The 13,312-nt window shown below is 38.4% G+C and overlaps 1 protein-coding gene across 1 annotated transcript in view; it reads left to right on the plus strand.

Annotated features, from left to right (window-relative positions):
- Nucleotides 1-13,312, plus strand: part of kat6b (K(lysine) acetyltransferase 6B) — a 165,382-nt gene that overhangs the window by 118,776 nt on the left and 33,294 nt on the right. The window contains exons 9-11 of the mRNA XM_078199592.1: nt 3,765-3,880; nt 4,996-5,137; nt 6,111-6,272. Of these exons, the coding sequence (XP_078055718.1) occupies nt 3,765-3,880; nt 4,996-5,137; nt 6,111-6,272 (420 nt within the window). The remainder of the gene's footprint in view (nt 1-3,764; nt 3,881-4,995; nt 5,138-6,110; nt 6,273-13,312) is intronic.

Below are 13,312 nucleotides of genomic sequence, written 5' to 3' on the forward strand. Positions count from 1 at the left end.
TAAAAGTGAACAACCAGTGTGGAGTGGTCACCATGTTTATCATTCACTATGTGGGGCCTGTTCTGTTTGTGTAAGTGTGCCTTAAGCCTCCATGTATCTTCACAACACTACTCATATTGCCTGCTTGATCCCTTGCACCCAGTTACCAGGTGCTGGTAAGTAAAACATGCATTTGTGGGTTGGAAAATGGATGCTGACGACTAATGTGAGTGTGACATTTCATGGCTGAAAAGGGGCAAGGGGTCAATTTATTCGTCAAGTGTATGCATAAACATGATTTTTGGGGTGGAACAAAAGGTTTATCTTGTACACTGAATCAACTTGTATGCCGCAATCTAGGGTAGATACATTTAGGGGAATGATGGGTGAACCTAAGGGAGAAAAGAATAGGAGAAAATGTTCATGGGGTTAACTGAAGCTGGGTAGGCAGAGGCTTTGTGCAGCATGCAGATTTTGGGCTGAATGACCTGATACTGTGGATACCAAACTCTGCTGTATACAAAAGGTCCATGTCACACTTCTAATTCCTAGAAATGGAGAAATCTGGCAATTCAATGACTTGCACATGATTATTTTATTGCTGGTGCTAGCAATCTTACTTTCCCAAGGATTGATTAAATTATTATTTTATTTAATCACTGCAAGTAAAAGATGCTGAGTATGTCCTTTGACTGTCTGACCCCTGATTGAATGGACTGAAGATGAGGAAGATGCGGGAAGGGGCAATCATGATATATTCTGCAGAATGTTAGAGGGAGCCTAAGAGATTTACAACATGGATGACTTACCCATCCATGGTATATGGAGCTTAACATGGTGACGCCCACTTCATCTGAGCAAGTGTTGTAGATGTTTCCAGTGAAACAGAAGCCAACAACATTCGGGTTTCTTGATCAAAACAATTTATTCCATTAATTGTTTAAAGATACAAGTTTATTTGATAATGTTGGCGCAATAGCATTTAACATGGAACAAACTTGTAATTGTTAAGGCTGAATTTATAGCCAAATTGAAATATGACTATGAAATTGTTAAAGATTTGAAAGTTGGGATTATGAATTGATCAAATTATTTTGCCTGCTCCACCATCAATTGAGTCTAATATGACTACTTCACATAGAAGTTAATACAAATGGATTTATCATAACTTTATTACATTCATTACGTTGCATATATTTGCACCAATGGTAAAAAATATTGGTTGCTGTATTTAAAATTGTGACTTGCTTGTCAGATTTCTCTTGACTGGATGACAGCTCAATTCTTTTTCTTGTAAATAATTTTATATAATGAAATATCATTAGCAAGTTACTTTGTTTTTAATGTTAGAATGAGATTTATTGTTTATCCAGTATGAATTTTTCAAGTCATGCTATTGCTTTCAATTGGTTTAGAACATAAATTATTCAGAAACTTATTTCAGAATAATTGTAATATTCTGAGGAAACAGGAAGAGGGTGTGCTAAAAACTGAGGAAATTCAGGTTGGAAATCTTAATTGATCTGAAGGGGTGGCACAGTGGTTAGCACTACTGCCTCACAGCGCCAGGGTTCTGGGTTCAATTCCAGCCTCAGTCCACTGTGCGGAGTTTGCATGTTCTCCCCGTGTCTGCGTGGGTTTCCTCCGGGTGTTCCGGTTTCTCCCCACAGTCCAAAGATGTGCAAGTTAGGTTGATTGGCCATGCGAAATTGCCCCTTAGTGCCAGGGGGACTAGCAGGGTAAATATGTGGGGTTATGGGGATAGGGCCTATATGGAATTGTGGTCGGTGCAGACTCGATGGGCCAAAAGGCCTCCTTCTGCACTGAAGGGATTCTATGAAATGGCTATATCAATGATGTTTGCAAATCTTCCAAAGGTAAATGAAGAACGTTCAATTATCTACAATTTATGTTGATTACTTATTTTTTAAAAATTATAACGGTCTACTGAATCATTAATGCGGATGATGTGGTTTAGAAAATAAGGAAATTAGATTTGGAACTTGGATAGCAATGAGAAGTAGATGGATGCGATGTTGCATTCTTGTATTGGATGTTTTAATCAAATTAATTGGGAACTGAAGACTGCACAGTGCTTTGTGTTGAACAGATGAACACTTTGATGAAAGATTTTGTATTGTCCTAATTTTTAAATTTATAAACTTTATTTTCTTTGATTCTATTGGCATGCTTGGGTGACATCAAATTGTAGGTGAGCCTGAACTTTCTTCAGTTGCTCATTTCAAAGTTAAAGTCATCTTATTTGACTGCATCCAAAACTCGGTGATACAGACAAATGAAAATAACAGACAGCAAAAGTCCATTTAGTCCATCAAGCCAGGCCCACACAGCCATGTTGCCTGAAGTAGTGTGGGTTGATACCCCCACCCCAGAAGCGGACACATCCGAGATGCACAAAAACACATCAAAAATCCATGGTCTTGCACAAGGACACATGGCATGTTCTGTTTTATATTCCGTAGTCCTGTTCGTAAAGGCTAACAGCCTAAATGGAAGTGGAAAATTATGAATTATAACTCAAGAACCTTTTCTCTCTCAATTGATTTCATTTCTGTTCTGTGTAAAATATTAAATATAGTTGGTTTTGGTCCTGCCCAAGTACTTAAACCCCGTACTTATCAGAGTTAAATCCATTTCTCAGTCCATCTAAAGCTGCTTGCAGAAAAGTGTTCTCCACGGTCTAAAATGCATAAGTTTTTCATTATCATCCATAAGATTGTGGATCATTTCCCCTAACACCTCCAGAGTATCTATCCTGGTGGCAATATTTTCATAACCTTTTTTTTAAACGTTCTTCACACAATGTGATGCTGTGTTAAAGTCCTCGGTCATATTGGATACTGATGTTGCTATTGTTGTTGGTCCCAGATGCCAAGCTGTTACCATAATGGCTTAATTCCTCAGCAAGATGGCTGTAATCATTTTTGGAACCTAACATTATAAAAGTGTGTCTTTACCCCTGTGGTGCAACTGTTGAGAATAGATCAAAAGTGATTCTCGCTTCCCATCTTCAATATTCCTTCATTGTACTAATTTAGAAAATACATACTGCAATAAAAACAGGATAGATGGTGGTATCTCATTGTTTTCACATTGCTGAAATATAACTTAGATCAATGCAATGAGCTGTGTAATCTAATTGAGGAACAAAAGGAAAGCAAGTACTTATTCAGATATATTGGCTGCAATTTTACTGGCTGCCCACCCCCATTCCGGGGGCGGACGAGGCTCGGAGAACAGCATTCTCCGTTGGCCTCGGATGGGATCGTACAAAACTCAGGTGGACGTGCCAGTAAAATTCCGCCCCATGGTGACCATTTTTTTTCTTGTTGCTGGGAAGATACTAACAGTTTTAAGTGAAGTTCTGAAATGATGTTTTTAATATTTAATTTATTAGTGCAAGACTGGCACCACTGAGCTGCCATTGCCAAGTTTCCAAGTTATGTAGAATTTATGACCATTGATCAAGGAAAATGCTTTTGTTATCATTTTAAAAAATACATTTTGGGCTCAAATTTGATTCTAAAATTAGGACTTTAAAACCAGCATGTGTACAAAGACACGGCTTGATATTGGAAAAAAAAATGCACAAGTGGCTAGTTTTGAGTTAAATTTTAGGAAAGTTAGCATTTTAGAGAAGACCCATAGCTGTGGTTGGACTTGTTGAATACATTTTCTCCCTTAAGTATGAAAAACCTTATTGGCTTTTCTGGATATTTTTACAACTAATTCATTTCCTTTAATCTTGCCAATTAACTCAACAGAAAACAGGAATTGTTACTACTGTTGACACACATGGCCGGTACCCATCTGTAATTGAATTTGGGAAATATGAGGTCCATACTTGGTATTCTTCACCATATCCACAAGAGTATGCAAGGTAATATTCCATTAAATATATTCTTTTAGTGAACTTGTGGGGGTGTTTCATATGTATATTAATATAGTCTGATGATTAATACAACTTTGTTTTCTCAACTGAAGGCAAGTACCTAGTAAACTGCACTGTGTATCTTTATTTAAAGCATGTGCAATCAATATAATACATAATATCAGTCTTAGTTCATTTCACTGAATCGTGATTGACTTGCATTATGTTTACTTGATAAATGTGCTGAAATAGTTTACTGTAAATCAGTTTTGTGCCTTAGTTAAATAGGAAGTGACCTAAACAGGATTTAACCCCTATTAGCTTGGTAGTGTAACAATAAAATATTAATATATTGTTAAGTTTATCAAAAGATTGGAGCTAATACAACATGCTGTACAGTGTTCATAAGCTCACCATACACTGCTGTTTTCTAGACATATATAACTGTCTGCACCATTTTACACTCTAATATTTTCTTAACATTTGAAGTGGTGAGCTGTCAAAGTATATACTGAACAATTCCAAAATGATGCACAGGGCACTTGTTCAGGACAGTGCCATACATTTCTTTGCAAAGCTGAAATGTGACTTCTGATATCCAGACTTAAACTGTTCTTGCCCCCTTTCGCTGCTCATGTCGTGAGATGTGCTGATCTTGGTAGAACAGTCTGCCAATGCTACTGCTAAAAAAGACAAGCATATTAGTAATTAATGCGCTATCTTGTCTCCAAATGCTGCGTGTAGGAGCCCTGCAATAACAATTCTCGGATCTTCAAGAACCAATCTTAAATTGGCAACAAGTCCACCTTAAAATTCTTCTGATACAATTTCAATTTTCAGATATGGAGACACAGCAAGATTTAAGATGTTACTTTGTTCAATCAGCTGTAGTATGTTTCTACCTGTCAAACCATTAGGGCCCTTATGGAACAATGAAAATACATCGAACCTGCAGCAGAATTAATAAATATCCTGTTATTCAAGTACTAAGATGAAAACTAACTTATAAAATATTTGCAATCTGTTTACTCCTCACCACTTGCATAACCATATCAACCAGTGATTTTTCTCAGTTTAGTGATGAAGAATTCAGGTGTAAACACTATTTGAAAACTTTTTTACAGGCTACCAAAGCTCTATATATGTGAATTTTGCCTGAAATATATGAAGAGTCGTAACATTTTGCAAAGGCATACAAAGAAATGTGGCTGGTACCACCCACCTGCTAATGAAATATACCGAAAAAATGACCTGTCTGTGTTTGAGGTAAGGTAGATCTTAAGTTACAAGGCTTGCTATTGTTCATTTAATAAACTGCTTACAATTCACACTTGTTGTTTAGGTTTGTATTACAAACTGTTCTAATGTCAAATTCAAACTAATTTGGTTCCATATAAACACAATCCATTTCTTGACCAATTCAGTTCACCTATATTTTTAATTAGAGTAAAATTCCGTATGAAGTTTCCGAGTTAATCGAACTAAAATTGAAATAAGATTGAATAATTTACCTACAGTTTTCTCATATATGGCTATTGAAGTTCTTTTTCAATTTGAATGTCACTGAATTTGATTCCTTCAGTATGAACATGTTTGGACTGGAACATTAACATTGGTTCAAAGTACAAAAGTGGCATTGTAAATTTGACTAACTGACTCGGAAGAGAAGCTGAATGAGATATCCCAAAGAAGGGAGTTTTATCTTACTTTGCCTTGGAGTCGCATCAGGCCAGGCTTACTCCACAACATTTAGCGCAAGTTCAAATTACACCAATGCTGCTTGTAATGTAAATATGCTCCAGGATTTGCAGGTTAATATGTTGCATCTATTAAAAGCTAGAATTGGGTAGTTATGTCTGGTGGTAGCTGCCATTGAATACTCATTTATATTCTGTTGACTTTGTGTCTGAGCTATGTTTATATTTCCCAAAATTTCATACTAGTTTCGTAGCTTAAGTGATGTGATTGTATATAAATGTCCTCGATAAGTAGATTAACAGTCAAAAAACATCAAAAACAGTTTTTGACATGCTGAATTGAGAGACAATAGTTGCTTGTGGACCAGTGAAAATAATGATGTGGTAGTGATTCTAGCAGCTTTTTTATTTTTAAGACCTCAAAGTAGTGTCAGGAGTTATATCCATTCTGAATTTTACTTATTTACATTTCAACAAGATTTAGCTCCTTTGTATTGCAGGCGAAAGATAATTTGTACATTACACTTTAATTCTATTCACAGGTTGACGGAAATATCAGCAAGATCTACTGCCAAAACCTCTGTCTATTAGCCAAGCTTTTTCTGGATCATAAAACTCTATACTATGACGTTGAACCATTTCTTTTCTATGTGTTGACTAAAAATGATGAAAAAGGCTGTCATCTTGTTGGGTACTTTTCCAAGGTAAGTGTTCCAACTGTAACGTTAGAGCAAAACAGCAGATTATTCCTTCCTGATTTTACATTGGCATCAAAAAGAGCAAAGGGTTAGATCCCTGTGATGTTAGTCAAAATATTCAATGCGGTTCTATGTCTGTCTTATTGATTTTGATTGCATTTGACCTTGTATCGTATGTAAAGCAGATTTTTTACATGCCCGTGTTATTGTATTTTCATGTAATTCAGTAGTTTTCAACCCTTTTTTATATATCCTGCAAATGATACTCCAGGGAGGAACTGATGTTTGGAGTTACCTAGCGATCATCTGTACATATTGATGTATAGCTAGCTTCTATTCTAGCTTCCAAAAGTCATTATCAGATAACCTAAAAAAAATTATCATTGCTAGTTTATACAGTCACAGAACAGCATACTAGTAAATCAAAAATTGCTCTATAATTATGTCTTTTAACTAGTGTGCATCCATAGTGCAATTCAAATTGTAACTAGAAGACATTAAGGTGATTAGCAACAGAAGCGATTGGGATGTGACTTTTTTGCAGCAAATGGTTAGGATCTGGAATACACTGCCTGTGAGTGTAGTGGAAATAGATTCAATTGAGGCCTGCGAAAGGGAATTATCTGAAGAGAAAGAAATTGTATGGCTACAGGGTAAAGGCTCACCCAGTTTTCAGGATGGTGGGAGCTGTTCAAGAACAGTGGGAAGTCCAGAAAGTCGCTCTCCTCATGTTTCGAGCACAAAGGGTGTGGCGCCTCCATCAGCAGTCTGCTTGCAAGATCGGATGCCCCCCCACATTTCAATCCCAGGTCCCACCACTGCCTTTAATCCTGGTATTCATCTTGGACAAATGCTGACTATGTGATTCACAAAATGATTAAAATTAGTGAATAAACCATTTAGGAAATTGATAAATCATGTAAATTAATATAATAGTTCTGTTGAAATTCTTTAAAAAGCATTTTTTCTTTTATTGTGTAAATTTAGTGTGGTATTAGCAGAAACTGTTCATATTCTTGGGTAAGGGGGACCATATAGCTGAGGTTGGGGTGTCCTTTACCTGAGTTAAGGTGATAGGTGTATGCAAATAAACAGGATAAATAGGACAGTGAGCAAGGTTTCAAGATTGTAATGGAGAAGGAGGAGACATAGATGAAACAGAGCAGATCACCACATAAAGAGAGTTGGAGACAGTAGGAGAAGCATTGTGAAGAATAGCTTAATTTGTGTTTATATGAATGTAGGGAAGCAAATCGTTAATTGGGAGTTTTGGCGAAAGGAAATAAATGGGATAGAGTGATAATTTTGAATAATAGTTTATTAACTAGTTCTTGAGTTTAGTCATCAAAAGTACCTGCTTATGTTTTCCAGAGGTCAGCACATTATGGAGGATAGTTTCAAAACTAATCATATGATTTACTTTGCGGAAAATAACAATTGGGTTTTATATCTACAAATGTGTCTACAGCTGCATCTTTAGATTCAATTTGTCCATACCCATTGTGTTTATTCCAGAATTAGTTATTCCTTGGAAATTAATTGACAGAAGCACAATCAGGGCAAGGGTGATTAAAATTGTAGATTTGTGAATGGGTTTGAGTGTTGTAGTGACTGTTGACTATTGAACTTGACCCCAAAAAGACTGCTATTGTCAACTTTAATGTGGACTCAAAGGAACAACATGATGACTGACTTGAATCAAAAATCTACAACTCAGTTACTAAGTATCTGCTCCACAGACTAGACCAAGATTGATGATGAAATATGGACCAGAATTCTCCATCTGGTCACGCCCCGCCTCTGCTACCAGAGGGGATGGAGAATTTGGCACTCAATCAAATCTCAGTCCACTGCAGTGGGACAGGAGAATCCTGTTAGCATGAATGGCCGGAGAATCCCGTCCATGGAATACTGGTTCCATTTTTTTTATTTGAACCAGTGGTATACAAATAAGATTCACAATTAAATGCTTATTGTCCTATCATTTTTTTCATTACCCGGAATAGTGGAACTATTTTTGCATTTGCCTATTACAGAATTTTAAAGTGAACCATTTAATTAATTTTGTATTTAATTATGAGGAAGGTGATTTGCTCCGATCTTTGGTTAGTTCAGAATGAACGGATTCAATCAGCCTCAGGACAATGTGTTTATTTGTGTCAGAGGTGATGCTAAGGAAATACAGAATAGAATAAAAACAGTGACAGTGCAGTGTAGACGAAGTACAACTGTCAGAATCTATTGGCAATAATGACCTTAATTGAGTGAGCAATTATGCAGGTTTTCACAAACCAGAATCCACTTTTTCTCTTTTTTTCATCTTGTGCTGTAATGTTGACTAAGGTATTAGAATGTACTAAAACAAAGAGAAATCATTTTGTTCCAAATTGCATTGCATAACCAAATGCAGTTTATTCAAAAATGTTCCAACTTGCAAGAGTTCTCAACAAAATGTGATCATGAGGGAATTTACCTTTTCGAACCTAGCCCAGTTATGAATAACTCCCAGATTATCCACATGAATAGTCTGTAGTAAATATATCAACATATGAATGGATAAAATGTCTAGATCCATTCTTTAAATCTTTTGTAAGCCCTTTTAGTGATTTTTTTTTCCACAATCCTGTTTGACAGTGTTGTGGCTTTCTGTCCTTATCCAATTTCCTTGAATTATTTTTATTAATTCCATTCCTACATTTAATGGCTCAGACTTTGCGATTATTATGGCAACAGAACTGTTCACGTTCACCATTGTTACTCCTTAGAAACTGCCAGCAACATCTGGTTTCCACAGATATAGTAAAACATGGAAATCCAGAAATTGTCGTCAGTGATTCACTCCCGCACCATATGGTGCACTGTTGAAGCTTCAGATGAGGATAGAACAACACTGAACTGATGGGAAGTTTCCCTTTTCTGTTTCAATATTACTGTACAAACTCCTGAAAAAGTTAAGTGTGGTTAATGAGAGGTAACTGGATTTTTAGCAGCATACTAAATCACAGCTACTTGCGAAGCACCTCGCGAACCTTGAAATATGAATTTTCCATTTTATGTAATGTCAAATTATTCTGTTATGATAATTCCACAGATTCTTTTAGAAAGTTAGGCTGTTTATATTTCAGATTCTAATGTGTACATTCCAAGCTTTATTTTGCTCTCTGTAAAATTAATAAGGAGTGAAGAATAATTAATATATTTTACTTCCTGCTTTGCTGTCTGAGAATACTTCTATGTGATTGGCTGCTTATTTTGTTTGATGATATCACTGTTGCTGGATGCTTGGAGAACCCCTTGACTTGGCCCCTGATTCACCGTAATGTCAAGAAAGGTGAAATTCACATCTGAGATAACTGGATCTTTGTGGACAGATTTTTGTCAAGGTCAGCTGCACATAGAACATAGAACATTACAGCGCAGTACAGGCCCTTCGGCCCTCGATGTTGCGCCGACCAGTGGTACCAATCTAAAGCCCCTCTAATCTACACTATTCCAATATCATCCATATGTTTATCCAATAACCACTTGAACGCTCTCAACGTTGACGAGTCCACCACTGCTGCAGGCAGGGCATTCCACGCCCTTACTACTCTCTGAGTAAAGAAACTACCTCTCACATCTGTCCTATATCTCTCACCCCTCAATTTAAAGCTATGTCCCCTCGTGCTAGCCAACACCATCCGAGGAAAAAGGCTCTCACTATCCACCCTATCTAATCCTCTGATCATCTTGTATGCCTCTATTAAGTCACCTCTTAACCTTCTTCTCTCTAACGAAAACAACCTCAAGCCCCTCAGCCTTTCCTCATACGATTTTCCCACCATAACAGGCAACATCCTGGTAAATCTCCTCTGCACCCTTTCCAACACTTCCACATCTTTCCTATAATACGGTGACCAGAACTGTACGCAATACTCCAAATGCGGCCGCACCAGAGTTTTGTACAGTTGCAGCATGACCTCCTGGCTCCGAAACTCAATCCCTCTACCAATAAAAGCTAACACACCGTACGCCTTCTTAACAACCCTATCAACCTGGGTGCCAACTTTCAGGGATCTATGCACGTGGACACCCAGGTCCCTCTGTTCATCCACACTACCAAGTATCTTACCATTAGCCCAGTACTCTGTATTCCTGTTACTCCTTCCAAAGTGAACCACCTCACACTTTTCCGCATTAAACTCCATTTGCCACCTCTCAGCCCAGCTCTGCAGCTTATCTATGTCCCTCTGTAACCTGCCACTTCCCTCCGCACTGTCTACAACTCCACCGACTTTAGTGTCATCCGCAAATGTACTAATCCATCCTTCCACGCCCTCATCCAAGTCATTAATAAAAATGACAAACAGCAGTGGCCCCAAAACAGATCCTTGCGGTACACCACTAGTAACTGAACTCCAGGATGAGTATTTCCCATCAACCACCACCCTTTGTTTTCTTACAGCTAGCCAATTCCTGATCCAAACCACTAAATCACCCTCAATCCCATGTGTCCGTATTTTCTGCAAAAGCTTACCATGGGGAACCTTATCAAACGCTTTGCTGAAATCCATATACATCACATCAACCGCTTTACCCTCATCCACCTCTTTGGTCACCTTCTCAAAGAACTCAATAAGGTTTGTGAGGCACGACCTACCCTTCACAAAACCATGCTGACTATCCCTAATCAAATTATTCCTTTCTAGGTGATTATAAATCCTATCTCTTATAATCCTTTCCAATACTTTGCCCACAACAGAAGTAAGGCTCACCGGTCTATAATTACCAGGGTTGTCCCTACTCCCCTTCTTGAACAAGGGGACAACATTTGCTATCCTCCAGTCTTCTGGCACTGTTCCTGTAGACAATGACGACACAAAGATCAAAGCCAAAGGCTCTGCAATCTCCTCTCTAGCCTCCCAGAGAATCCTAGGATAAATCACATCCGGCCCAGGGGACTTATCTATTTTTACCCTTTCCAGAATTGCTAACACCTCCTCCTTGTGAACATCAATACCATCCAGTTCAACAGCCTGCATCTCAGTGCTCCCCTCAACAACACTGTCCCTCTCCAGTGTGAATACCGACGAAAAATATTCATTTAGTGCCTCTCCTATCTCTTCAGACTCCACGCACAACTTCCCACTCCTGTCCTTGACTGGCCCTAATCTTACCCTAGTCATTCTTTTACTCCTGACATACCTATAGAAAGCTTTAGGGTTTTCCTTGATCCTACCCGCCAAAGACTTCTCATGTCCCCTCCTGGCTCTTCTTAACTCTTTCTTTAGGTCCTTCCTGGCTAACTTGTAACTCTCAAGCGCCCTAACTGAGCCTTCACGTCTCATCTTAACATAAGTCTCCTTCCACTTCACAAGAGATTCAACCTCCTTAGTAAACCACGGTTCCCTCACACGTCTGCTTCCTCCCTGCCTGACAGGTACATGTTTATCAAGGACGCGTAGTAGCTGTTCCTTGAACAAGTTCCACATTACAGTTGTGCCCATCCCCTGCAGTTTCCTTCCCCAACCTATGCCAGCTAAATCTCGCCTAATCGCATCATAATTTCCTTTCCCCCAGCTATAACTCTTGCCCTTTGGTATATACCTATCCTTTTCCATTGCTAAAGTAAATGTAATTGAATTGTGGTCACTGTCACCAAAGTGCTCGCCTACCTCCAAATCTAACACCTGGCCTGGTTCATTACCCAGTACCAAATCCAATGTGGCCTCGCCTCTTGTTGATCTATCTACATACTGCGTCAGGAAGCCTTCCTGCACACACTGGACAAAAACCGACCCCTCTAAAGTACTCAAACTATAGCTTTTCCAGTCAATATTTGTAAAGTTAAAGTCCCCCAGTACAACTACCCAGTTACTTTCGCTCCTATCCAGAATCATCTTTGCAATCTTTTCCTCTACATCTACATCACTGGCTGCAAAAATCCATGTATTTAATTGATTATGATAATACTAATCAATATTATAGTAGTTAATAACAATTCAGGTGGTAGATTGGCTCTGTTGGAAGGTATCAACTGTAGATTAACTAGAATTATAGAATCCTTACAGTGCAGAAAGAGGCTATTCAGCCCATCGAGCCTGCACCGACAACAATCCCACCCAGGCCCCATTCCCGTAACCCCACGCATATTTACTCTGCTAATCTCCTCGACACTAAGGAACAACTGAGCATGGCCAATCCACCTAACCCGCACATCTTTGGACTGTGGGAGGAAACCGGAACACCCGGAGCAAACACACACAGACACAGGGAAAATGTGCAAACTCCACGCAGACAGTCACCCAAGGCCAGAATTGAACCTGGGTCCCTGGAGCTGTGAGACAGCAGTGCTAACCACTGTGCCACTATGCCGCCCAACTAGGTACAGTGGCAATCCAGAACAAGATTGTGAAGGCTTAGAAAATAAAAGTCGCAAAACCTACTTGTTTTCCGTAAAGAGACATCGATCATCAAGTCAACAGTTTTTGTCTTGTTAAATAAAGCACTAATGTCTAATTATTAAATACACTGTATTTAAAAATAAATAAATTATTCCACTTTTTTGCTCTTAGTTTTAGCTTTCTAATGCAAATTTCCCCCTTTCCAATCCTTCCATCTTAAGCATCTTGGGACCAGCTAAAAATGGTACAGGAGAGAAAGGTGAAATTGATGGGAAGGGAAAGCAGCATTGATGAAAGCCGACCAAGTTGTGTAGTTGGTATCCGGTGCAGGTAATAAAGGCAATTTGTTAGATAGAGAAAGGCAGGATAATTATTTAACTAAACCGTTAATTCAAGTTTAAATAGGGAAGCTGTCAGAAGCCTACTAAGATGGATGCTTTTCTGGAGCATTATTTATCATGTAATTCATGGTTAGGTGCACACAACCTCCACATATTGCAGCTTGCATATGTTGCAAAATTCTGCATTTAAAGTTCCTGTGGCAGTACCTGATACGCAACTGTATCAGGTTGCGTTATCACTGCCTTCATATACAAGCTTAGGTGTTTAAGTTTGTAGTTTCTCAATGGATTGGCATGTGACAAGTTTAACCAAGTTTATAGG

Source organism: Mustelus asterias, chromosome 28 (genome assembly GCF_964213995.1).
Source record: "Mustelus asterias chromosome 28, sMusAst1.hap1.1, whole genome shotgun sequence".
Taxonomy (NCBI): Eukaryota; Metazoa; Chordata; class Chondrichthyes; order Carcharhiniformes; family Triakidae; genus Mustelus; species Mustelus asterias.